The sequence below is a fragment of the Seriola dumerili genome, unplaced genomic scaffold (genome assembly GCF_002260705.1).
Source record: "Seriola dumerili isolate Sdu_G_001 unplaced genomic scaffold, Sdu_1.0 BDQW01001124.1, whole genome shotgun sequence".
Classification (NCBI taxonomy): domain Eukaryota; kingdom Metazoa; phylum Chordata; class Actinopteri; order Carangiformes; family Carangidae; genus Seriola; species Seriola dumerili.
This window is the reverse complement of record NW_019175379.1, coordinates 1,828,942-1,841,300: the sequence shown is the minus strand read 5'-3', so window position 1 is coordinate 1,841,300 and position 12,359 is coordinate 1,828,942. Positions and strand designations below refer to the sequence as shown.

Genomic DNA, 12,359 nt, shown 5'->3' with positions numbered 1-12,359 from the left:
CAAGAAACCTGACATCCAGGAGGTGACATTGTTTTTGCATTAAGACGTTCAAGCAAAACGTAATAGTGGGCCTCTTGGTCGGATAAGTAAGGACCATTGCCAGCTCAGACTTCAAGTGTCCGTAAGGTTATGGTAAAGACTCTTAAGCCAGGGGGTTCTAAAGAGTATTCTTAGGGCCCATTAGCGATTGTTGTTTTTACTTATGTTCACAGAAGATAAGAGTAAATAGTGTATAACATATGTATACCAAGCGGGGAGTGTTCTTACTCTCTGTCAGTGTCTAAATAATGTTAGTTGGCGTCCTTAGTGGCATGGTCAGGTTTTACACCTATTAAAAAGGCTGACTTGCTGAAGTGACTGCAGAACACATGCCAGGACTGTGCATACCAACCGCATGGTTTTTGTCGGAGGCCTTTGGAGCTAGCATCATCAGTAAGGTATGGGCCGAATCTTAGCCACATTTAAGTTGAAGTTTAAAGGTTGTTTAAAGCGCATCATGAAAGTAGAAAACCTTTTTATATACTTTGGCTTTGTAAAAAATTCTTACGATGGCTAATTGTTAACAATATCGTAGCTATAGCATGCATATTCAAACTCATTAGCAAGCTCATTTACGTTGTAATTATATGTTTGTGTACAACCACTGACATTACTGTTTATTGCTGTTACGAATCGTTGAAAGGATACTTATAAAAGATTGTTGTTTGCTTGCTTAATATTGTGTACTTACTGATCTGTAACCCTGAAAATTGGAAGAAAGTGTGACCAGTGTTGTTGCATGTTATTTTTCCTTTCATATTGCTACATTTCTGTGTTATTTCATTCTGTTCATGTTTTACAAAGAAAGAAAGAAACGAAGATTTCAGTAAACAGCTTCAACCTGGAATTCAAAGACCTAGGGGTCTTTGTTTGTTAGCTATCTGTCTACGATACAGCTCACGTATTATCCAGGACAGAATTAGATTAAAATGATTGACACTCAGCGGGAAAAGGCAATTGAACAACTTTGAGACAGCACGCAGAAAGATTTGCAAGATGAGTAGCAGGATGAACGTCGGTCTCAAAGCTTGAAGACGAGGGTCTCGAGTCTCGGCGTCACACAAGTCCTCCAGAGCCTTCATCCCCGGACATCTGTCAGCGCTTGCTGCGACTAGGGGCCAGAGCTAAGGCGGAAGCCACAAAAATTAACAGTATCCTTTGCAGAAAAGGAGGCAGCCACTGATGAAAAGAAAAAGGCTTCAATAGAGGCAAGTCTTCACGTGTTAAAAACAAGAGAAGAGGCCTACTGCCGGCATTCAAGAAGAGGCTGCAATATTTTAGAAAAAGCAGACAGCAGCCAGTCGAATTTGACGAAAAGACACTCTTGGTGAGTTTACAGATTTAGCTCTTGAAGATCCGATGCATAAAAACGCACGAAAGACTTATAGAAACTCAGCAATTTGATACACATGCTTCCACCAGAACTTCAAGATGCCTATGCTAGCTGCCACCCAATCCTGTGTCGTGAAACAAGTTTGAAAAGCCCGTCCCTCTAGGCAACAAGGCACCAAGATTCCACTGTATGAGGTCTTTTAAGGCAGGAAACTGGAACACAGAACGGTTACTGGGAACACTATGATCCTCCCCTGCCCCAAAGGTATTTTTGCCAGGCATAAATATTTCACCGTTACTCCTGACACTCAAAAGAAATAACATCAGGCTACTCCCTCCAGCTCCCTCACCCTGCCCCAGCAACTATAACAAATACTCACCTTTACCCTCAAACCCATGACTTAGGCCCACTATCTTAAATGAGAAGAGAGCATGGTGAGCTCTGGCCTCCTTGCCTTGATGCATGCCCAGAAACATTACTGGTCTTGGAAAGTGTCTTTCCTTGCAGCCACAAGGGAGCTAAACCTATCTGAAGCAGGAAGAAAGCTTCAACCTACTGGGTCAAATGCTCCGGCCCGAGTCATCAGCTTCAAGCCAGCGGATAAGATCAGTACATTGTAGAATAATCCTCGAGCAAGTGTTATAATTGTATGGAACGCTTGGGAGAAACATACGGAAGCCCAGACGGTGATGAAAGTGCTCTAATGAAAAAAGTAGATACTTTTCCCAACTATCTTCTAAACAAACACACATAAGCTCAAGAGAGTTAGGTGACTTTGAAAGAGCTAGAAGCAGCAAAGACTGGAGGGATTCTTGCCTTGGACTCATGTATTCTGGACACCAGCTAGAGGTGTGAATCCAATAGTTGAAAAAGCTTCCCTTCTCACTCCGGGAACGCTGGATTGCACAGCGATCCAATATAAGGAGGATTACCATGTCCCTTTCCCACCATTCAAGCTTTTTTGTTGACTATGTAAATGTTCCAGGTAAGACACGCAACGATGCCCAGTTTGCATTTAACCTTTCCTCTACCCCCATCACCCAAGTTGAAAAGCACCCAAAAAATTACCTCACAAATCAGCTGTGACTGTATAGGAGAAACTGATGTCACTGCCGCAGTTGCGTGCACTCAAGCTGGCACAGCTTGAAGAAATTGAACCGGACAAAACAATTGTCCTATACATAACAAACCTCACCGCTGTTCAAAATGTCGTGGGTTCAGAAAGAACATCTTGATGACAGAAAAACATACTTAAGGAACAATTCGACGTTTTCGATGTTGTGCTAGACACAAGCATATGGCTAAGATTGCAAGACTACGCTTAAATGTGGTAGAGTGTGGAGAGTGACAAACATACCTCAGCGATGCATCCTGGTCCAGCCCCATGTCAGTTTGCGTGGCAAGCTGAACACTCACCTGAGGGACAAGCAAAAGCGGGGAGAGTGAAGACATTGCACCTCCTATAGTCACTTCCAAGTGCACCGAGATATGCGGGCGGTGCCCCAAAAACCCAAGGGTCTTGTTCAAAAAAATCTGCTTGGTCAAGGTTTCCCACTCCGACTTATCCAAGGTAAGTGTCACAGAGTGTACGCAGGTACCGATGACCAAAGCAACCGGTCTTTAGTAAAATCAGAGTTCTTCAATCTATTGGAACATCAACAAGCAGTGCAAATCCCCCTACACTTTAAAAACATGCTCTTGCAACAGTTGAGACTGCAGGGGAGGAAAGCGAGTTAACATCATAGTGAGTTCACTTGACGGGAAAAACTAAGGTGGACACTTCCCACCTTGTTGGCAGTGTAAATTACCTGCCTGACGACAGATCAGAAGATCCCAACCCCGAGTGCAACCAATATTTTTCCTCACCTCCGGACCATGGCTGATAAGATCCCTCCCGCTTGACGATAGTGCTCCCAAATTCCTGCTTCTGCTTAGAAGAGACATTTTTTGAGCTTGCATAAGGTACGCTGACAGTCGTAACGGACCTCAAACAACTCACCGTACGCCCAGCGCCTTGACCTTGCTGGGTCTATTGGGGAGTTATGCTTAGGTAGGTGCTCACAAGACAGAGGAGGTCAACGCTTACAAGACTCATGTCCATCAAACTGGACGCTCTCGTTCCTCAAGCCATGCACCTTAACAATCTTCATATAAGGGAGAGGCTTTAAAGGCCCAACCAGTGCAGTCTTCTAACGGCCATCTCACATAGGAGATCTTTCAAGAGACATGTAAAGATTTGTGTTTGGGGGAAGGTGTCTTTCAAAGCGCCTGAGGATGACAAAACTAGCCATGTTAGTGGATGACAGCTAGGTGATTTTCTCGCATTAATGGACAATAACGTGTTCATAGACGACGGATAAACACTATAGGGTGGCTCCGCTACCCTTTTCGTTCACCTCGGTAAGCCCCTTACAAATAACAAGAGAAACAAGCCTCCCAGCAGACTCCTCATCTACTCCAAAAAAAACGGCTCGTTCAGAAGGAGACCTGAAATGAATGGAGCACTTCTTTTGATTTTATGCAGAAGGTCATTTGACAACCACCAGGCCAGAACCAGACTCCTCAACTACAAAACCCAGGGCAGGAGTGTTGTCTTTGCCGACCTTTTGGGGTTTACCACCCCCAGAAACCTGGAAAAATAAGAGTTGTTTTGACTCTAGTTTGCCTGAAGTACAAAGGGAACGTCGTTGAATGTGCCCTTCTCCAGTGGGAACCAACCTCAACACACACTAATTGGTTGTTCTACTAAGGTTCAGGCGGGAACAAATAAGCTGTCACTGCGATGTAGAACAGAAGTTCATGCGTTCAAGGTCAAGACAGGCATCACCGGCCATTTCCTTCAGTTCTGTGGTACAAAGATAATAATCCAGACAAGGAAAATCATTTGACTACTTGGATTGACTGTGCACGAACTCGTGTGTTCGGGAACAGCCCGTCCCCAGCTGTGCAACATATGGGATGAGGAAAGCCTGCCCAGAACATGGAGAGCACGAACAGGGTACGATGCAAGCATTTCGTCTTCAGAAGTTTCTATGTCGATGACGCGACTTGCTTCAGTTGCGCCAAGGAGGATGCAAGCCTATCGATCTCCTAGCAGCGAACCAAGAGCCTTCTGGCTGACTCAAAAAAACTTAAGACTTCACAAGATAGCTTCAAACCAGCACAAAGGCTCATGCGAGGCCTTACCTGGTTGGAAGAACGAGCATCTGACTTTAAGGATCTAGATTTGGGAGCAGACCCCTTGCCCCCTCCAGAGGAGTTTGGGTTTAAGCTGGGAACTCCAGACTGAACAGTTTTCACTCTTCAGCAGTGTCAAGAGGACGTTAAGCCATTCACTCGGGAGAGGCATGCTGTCCACGGTAAATAGTCTTTATGATCCCCTTGGATTCGCTTTCCCCCCATCACGGTCCAAGGCAAAGCATTGGTGAGAGATATTTCCTCAGAGCAGGCATGAGTGGGACACAACCTCTTCCGCTGGAAAAGAGACACAGTTGGAAGCATGGACCTGACTCTTTACAGAGCTTGAACAGGTTTGCCATTCAGAGAGCATACGATTCATGTCTCTATTTCATGTTTGTAAATGGAGTAGAATTATGTGTGTGGCTTGATGCTTCGACTTTATGGCGATAGCTGCTGTTAGCCTACCTGCGTGGCCTTGGACTTTATGGAAAATGCATGTAGGGTTTGTAATGGAAAATCAAAGCTAGCTCCATTTACCCCATGAACAACCATACCACGCCTGGAGTCAGAACTACTGTGCGCAGCAGTCTTGGCGTCGACGCTGGCCAGAAGGTGAATCCATTCTGAAATATGATGTAGAGTTGGCAAGCGGTTAGGTTTTTCACAGACAGTCGCATTGTTGCTGCTACATCCACAACAGTTCACGGAGGTTCTTATACCTATGTAGCTAACGAGTAGCTCGCAATTTCGGAGTTCCACCGAACCGAAACAGTGGCAGTATGTGTTGACTAATGAAAACCCTGCAGACCATGGAACCAGGTCTAGTTCACAGCGGCTCACCTGGGTCTCATCCAGTTGGTTGCTTGGCCCTCCTTTCTCAAACAGTCAAGTTCCAGCCAGGAAGAGTGAAATGGAATCGTTTGAGCTTGTGCCAACCAGATTCAGATAAAGACATACGGCCCCCAAGTTACCTGTCTCTAACAAGGTCCACAGAGCAGTTCTCTGGAGCTACAAGATTTGAACGCTTCTCTGTTTGGAGACTCTAGTAAGAGGGCATGGCAAGTCTTGTTCATGTAGCCAAGTCATTTTTCCGGTAGAGACAAAGACTGATGGATTAAGGGATGGCATTCAGTTGTGGCCAACCACTCACCAAGTACGCGTCTCAAGCGAAGGGAGCACATCTTCAAGGCAGTGCAGGAGGTGTGTATAAGGAGCGCGCCCATGGTATGGAAGCTAAAATGTCTAACAACAGGCATCAGGAGTTCATGCCAAAGTCCCTTGCAAAGCCTTGATCCCTTCATTGCACCAGAGTGGATTGATTAGAGGTTGTGAGGACGGATACACAGGGCATATTTGGAAGACCAAGAGAAAACATCCACTTCATCCTACCAGCTGGTCATCATGTGACCACTCTCTCAGGTCCGACCCACTATCATGAAAAGATTAGCCCACCAAGGTCGCCACTTGACAGAGGGTGCATTGCGGACTGGCTGGTGTCTGGATAGTAGGAGGAAGGAGACTCATCTCTAGCATTCATATTCCCAAAGTGTCATCTGCTTAAGAAGTTTGGGGGCAGAGGAGAGAATTCAAAAGATGTCTGACCTGCCGGCGGACAGGGACAATGGCCCGCCATTTATCATGTAGGGCTTGACGTTTTTGGCCCTGGAGCGTCACCACACGGCGGAACACGGAGGTGGAGCTGCTGAGAAACGCCCTAGAAGCCAAAAAAGGGGAGGGGGTGGCGGTCATTTCGCTGCCTAAGTACAAGAGCGTCACTTGGAAGTTATTGAATCGATTGTCAACCTCGCAGCTCAATCAATGCCTTGAGACGCTTTCTGTTCCATACGTGGACCTGTGAAAAACACTTGAGTCGGACAGAGCACGAATTTTCATTGTGGCATGCAGAGAGCTTTCAGGTTAACACAGACGACCCTGAAATCAAGAAGCTACGCTGCAAGACAGGGCTGCACGTGACCTTTAATGCTCCCATTCCTCGCACATGGGCAGGAGCTTGGAGAGACTAAATAGGAGTGCAAGACGCATCCTGGGATGGACTGCTAGTGAAGGATGGAGCCTATCAGACTGACTCATGAAGTCCTATCAACCTTGATGCCGAGGTATGGCCATATCATGAATGCCTCGACATCTGGTTCCACATCTCGTACGATGCTGTATATACCTGAAATTCTTCTCACCTGCCATTCTTGCTCACCCAAAATGTTCAATGTGTTGTTCACTCCTGTCCACCCGCTGTATATGTACTTCAAACTTGTACCATCTTATTCATTACATTTCTCCGATGTTCCATTATTTTTCGATTCCTCCTTTTAAAATTTTATACTTTGTTTATTACCTTTCAAACTCTTCATCCACTAATTAATTTTTTAACCACTTATAACCTATTTCAATCCGTAGCTAGGCATCATTCAGCTAGACAGACGAAATTAAGCAGAACGGCCTAAGAGCAAAGGAAAGGTTACTAACTGTGTCTTAGAACAAAGTACATTCCAGTCCTTATAACATTCCTTGCTCTCTCCAGTTTTCGTATCGTCCTGTTTCAGGATTATCCAAGCGCAGAGAACTAATTTGTTGTCCAGAACTTGCTCAGTTGATACTCACAGCAACATAAATAATCTCAAGTACAGTTTTTAATCAACTATTACCATGGTTGGGTCATAGGAAAAATGTCATAGATTTAAACATAGATCTTTTTAGAGTCCTCATGTCCTATCTTTCAATGAAATGAAAACCAAAATGAGAAAATAAAAACATAAAAGTTGAATCATGAATCAAGCACTGCTATACCGATCTCTGTGTTGTGAATCAGGCATCTGCAACGAAATCACAGCTGGTTAGCCCACCCTCGGGCAATCACCGGTCAACCACAGTTCAAGTCTAGGTTCAACAGACAACATGTCAGTGAGATGTAGTGTAATAATGGTGGGGCAGAGTACACAGCAACCAATAGTGCATGACAGTGGGTGATTGTCCGCCTGGGTGCAGTTCTCTTTCAAGCTGCTCTATTCAATATTTTTTATATCAACAATGGATAAAATGACTACGTATAATCTGACGGGGTCGAATCATCACTCGATTCTGTCGTTCCCTTGACTTTGCGAGATGTTTTTTAAAAACTTTAAAGTTTACTGTTTTGGTTCACTCTCACCATTATCATCCTTTTCAGCACCAGGAAAAGCTCTAAAAACCCCACTGTCCCTTTTCAGCACCAGACAGACGAAGTTGTTGAGTAGCAGCTAAACACAGTGCAGCATTTAGCAGCTTAGCAGCCAGATATTTCCCTCAGGAGCAGTTGAGAGCAAAAAAGAAGAGTGAATGTAGGGCTTAAAATTTGCCATTTCACCTTTATAAGGTGATAATACATCAAAGTATGTGGCCAAAGGAGCTCAGGGTATTTCTGGAATAAAAAAAAAGAAAAGACAGAAGCCCATAATCTAACCTAATTTTGACTTCCTTACACTGCTTTTCAGAATTTATTAAATAGATTTCAAAATCACATTTACGGCACAGAGGGGATCACATCAATTTCATCGTCCTCAGGGATCCCAAATTATATTACATATTGAGAATTCAAACGCTCTACAAGCAGCCCCTAGTGGCATTGCTGCTCCTTCACACCCACTGGAACAAAGGTGATCTGAATCATCTGACATACGACTGAGTCACAGTCGAAAACAAAAGCAATTAGACAAACTGGCATCAGGGTTTCAAGACTCTGGAACGACCAATATGGAGAGCTGACAAATATGGATAAGCTGATTTCTATGTGTGTTTTTAATTAGACTGTTTTCATTAACTGATGGGATAGTTGACAAGGAAGGCTTAATGTTGTAGCTGCCCAATGAAACATACTGGTAAATACATCACAGTCACAAATAATTTCCCAGTCAACACTAATGCAACCCACACCACTGGCAGTGTGCCTCTTTCTGAAATGAATATTAGGAGCAGCACTTAACCACTGATTAAAATACCAAGATACCAAGTTGGAAAGAACTTTTTTTTCTAAAGTTGCGGGGGGGGGTCTGACATTCGTGGTTGCTATGGAGAGATAAGGGACACCATTACTCCACTACGGATACGACACATCGTTGCCAGATGGTCAAGCTGCAAAAAATAAGTGTTTGCACTTTGCTCTGACAAGACGTGTGGTTTTTATTAACTACCCCCCCCCCCCCCCCGCAACTTTAGAAAAAAAAGTCTTTTCCCAACTTGGTATCTTGGTATTTTAATCAGTGGTTAAGTGGCTGCTCCTAATATTCATTTCAGAAAGAGGCACACTGCCAGTGGTGTGGGTTGCATTAGTGTTGACTGGGAAATTATTTGTGACTGTGATGTATTTACCAGTATGTTTCATTGGCAGCTACAACATTAAGCCTTCCTTGTCAACTATCCCATCAGTTAAAAATGAAAACAGTCTAATTAAAAACACATAGAAATCAAGCATTATCCATATTTGTCAGCTCTCCATATTGGTCGTTCCAGAGTCTTGAAACCCTGATGCCAGTTGTCTAATTGCCTTTTGTTTTCGACTGTGACTCAGTCGTATGTCAGATGATTCAGATCACCTTGTTCCAGTTGGGTGTAAGGAGCAGCAATGCCACTAGGGGCTGCTTGTAGAGCGTTTGAATTCTCAATATGTAATATAATTTGGGATCCCCTGAGGACGATGAAATTGATGTGATCCCCTCTGTGCCGTAAATGTGATCTTTGAAATCTATTTAATAAATTCTGAAAAGCAGTGTAAGGAAGTCAAAATTAGGTTAGATTATGGGCTTCTGTCTTTTCTTTTTTTTATTCCAGAAATACCCTGAGCTCCTTTGGCCACATACTTTGATGTATTATCACCTTATAAAGGTGAAATGGCAAATTTAAGCCCTACATTCACTCTTCTTTTTTGCTCTCAACTGCTCCTGAGGGAAATATCTGGCTGCTAAGCTGCTAAATGCTGCACTGTGTTTAGCTGCTACTCAACAACTTCGTCTGTCTGGTGCTGAAAAGGGACAGTGGGGTTTTTAGAGCTTTTCCTGGTGCTGAAAAGGATGATAATGGTGAGAGTGAACCAAAACAGTAAACTTTAAAGTTTTTAAAACATCTCGCAAAGTCAAGGGAACGACAGAATCGAGTGATGATTCGACCCCGTTCAGATTATACGTAGTCATTTTATCCATTGTTGATATAAAAAATATTGAATAGAGCAGCTTGAAAGAGTAACTGCACCCAGGCGGACAATCCAACACTGTCATGCACTATTGGTTGCTGTGTACTCTGCCCCACCATTATCTACACTACATCTCACTGACATGTTGTCTGTTGAACCTAGACTTGAACCTGTCAAAACATGACAACACAGAGATCGGTATAGCAGTGCTTTTGATTCATGATTCAAACTTTAGTTGGTTTTTATTTTTCATTTTGGTTTTCATTCTATTGAAAAGATAGGAAACATGAGACTTTAAAAAGATCTATGTTTAAATCTATGACATTTTCTATGACCAACCATGGTAATAGTGATTAAAACTTGACTATAGAATTATTTATTGTGCTGTGATTGATCAAACTGAGCAGTTCTGGACAACATAATTAGTTCTCTGCGGCTTGGATAATCCTGAATCAACTCTGGAGAGACTACGAGAAACTTGCAAAGCAGAATGTATAAGACTGAAAATGTTACTTGTCTAGACAGCAGTTAAGTAACACCTTCCTTTGCCTCAGGCCTTTCTTGCTAGAAGTTTCATATGTTGTCCCATTTCAGAGTTAAAAGCATAATTAGACCTTTTATTCTCTGTTCAACTTTGAGAGCTGAGTCACCGGTTCGGGCTGAATTAGTCGGAGAGCTGCATGTTTGGCCTTTCCACTCCGTGACTCTGTCTCTGTGACATGCATAGGAAGAGAAAACGGGAGGCAGGACACCGCATCGTGCAGGTTAGATCGGTTAGGGGATCAGGCTTTTGAGCTCATTAACTCCCTGACTGTTGGCTGAGTCGAGTGTCAGGGTGGTTTGAGCCTGCACAAGAGCAGACAGAGTAGCAAAGGGGAGGAAGTGAAACGTATCTGTCAGGTATGCTGCTGCTGCTGCTGCTGGAATATCATCACTTATAGACTCAAGGTCACTGCCAGTCCACATAGAAAACCCTGTGCTATGGTGTGATGGAGCTGGGCGGTTGCCAGCGCTGTCCTCTGACTTTTACAGAGTAACAAGCAAAGTGCTCCCATAAGAAATGGTTGCAGTGCAGTAATTTTACAACCCAACTTTAAATTCATTAAAATTTACAATTGAATTTATTATCTCTTGTTCTTCCCAAGGTTGAATTATCAAGTGGGCAAACATACCTGGCACCTGAAAGCCGCAGGGTCACTGCATTTTGTGTATCTTTGAGGTCTAACAAACTTGATGAGTGCATTTCCTTCCTCAAAAAAAAATCTAAAAACTTTTGCATTTGCTAGTTTTTCTGAAAAGTTTGAAAGCTGCATTGTTTGCTGTGTGGCAGTCTTCTTCTTCCCTGCTTTTGCTGGCATATTGCTGCCCTCCTGGGCATATTACCACCACAAACCATTGGCAGTAACATGTACCGCATCACTCATGGGCTTTTGTGTGTACATCTGTGTCCTCATGTAATCTTGTCTCCTAGAAACTACATTTATACTCGACTACACAGGAACAGAAACATAAGCATCTGATACACAAATTGGTCCAATTCTGTTGCATTTCTGATAGTGTAGCAGCTCAAGCCGTGTTTTGTGCCCCCAGTTGTTGATACATGTCATTTTGAATTGAACATTAGGCCCAACAGCTTTATTGTGTCAGGCGCTATAGTGAGTTAATCCATCCATGATCATTCCTCTTCCTCATTTCTTCCTCTCCGTAGAGGTGTTGAAGCTGTATGTTGGAGCCGAAGCCACGTGCTTGGAGCTGTTCGCTCGAAGCCTGCAACCCGGTTGGACCAGCTGGGGCAATGAAGTGCTCAAATTTCAGAACTCGAGCTATTTCGCTCTGACTCCTGCAGATGATCCAACAGACGTTTCTAAAGATGGGATCTGCACAGACGAACCCGCAGTCACACCAGCATCCGAGTCACCTGCAGAATCCTCTCCTCCTCTTCACCGGCCAACCACTGAGGACTAATGACTCATCTTCAGCATTTCGCTTTGTTTTTAATAAAGATTTAACGGTAGAATATTTCTATACCAGCTCCTTTTGATCTGTATTTCTCATGCATGTGGGACCTTTGATTTCTTTTTGAGTCTGGGTACATTTTTAAAGTAGTGAATCACAGGGCTGATGATGCAGTTGGAGAGATGAAAGTGCATTTCTGTGCTGCTATGTTTTGAACCTCGTTTACCACATTGCAACAACACAAGGTTTTTTTTATATTTGCCTTTTTATATTTTTTATATTTCCCATTTTGAGTAATCTTAACAAAATGTGTCTTAAAGATGATCAAAGTATTTCTTTCTATTGTTATTCATTTTGTGCTGTTTTGAACTGAATTTCAAAATGTGTCCCCATCGTAGCGAAATAAAATTTTATACTGAATGTATTTTGATTTGCTTGTAGACGTCCTTTCACATACATTTTTTTCACACTACTCAGCCATGGCACTGTCAAGGACACACAGTTCTATCCTCATATAATTTGTCTGTGAAATTTCCTTGTTTCCTCTGAAAGTCACACTCTTCACTAACTGTCAGTAAAGCCCGTATAGCCTGCCTTTTCCGTGGAGGTGGAGCCTCTCTAATGAGCCTGTGGTTGTCCAGAGGAAGGAGGAGGAAGAANGGGGGGGGGTGC

General features: G+C 43.4%; 1 protein-coding gene across 1 annotated transcript in view; it reads left to right on the top strand.

The window, feature by feature from the left end:
• The window catches only part of mettl4 (methyltransferase like 4), a 19,653-nt gene extending 7,572 nt beyond the window's left edge, over window positions 1–12,081 (top strand). The window contains exon 8 of the mRNA XM_022767098.1: window positions 11,440–12,081. Coding sequence (XP_022622819.1) covers window positions 11,440–11,696 — 257 coding nt within the window. The 3' untranslated portion in view covers window positions 11,697–12,081. The remainder of the gene's footprint in view (window positions 1–11,439) is intronic.
• Window positions 12,082–12,359: the final 278 nt, after the last annotated feature.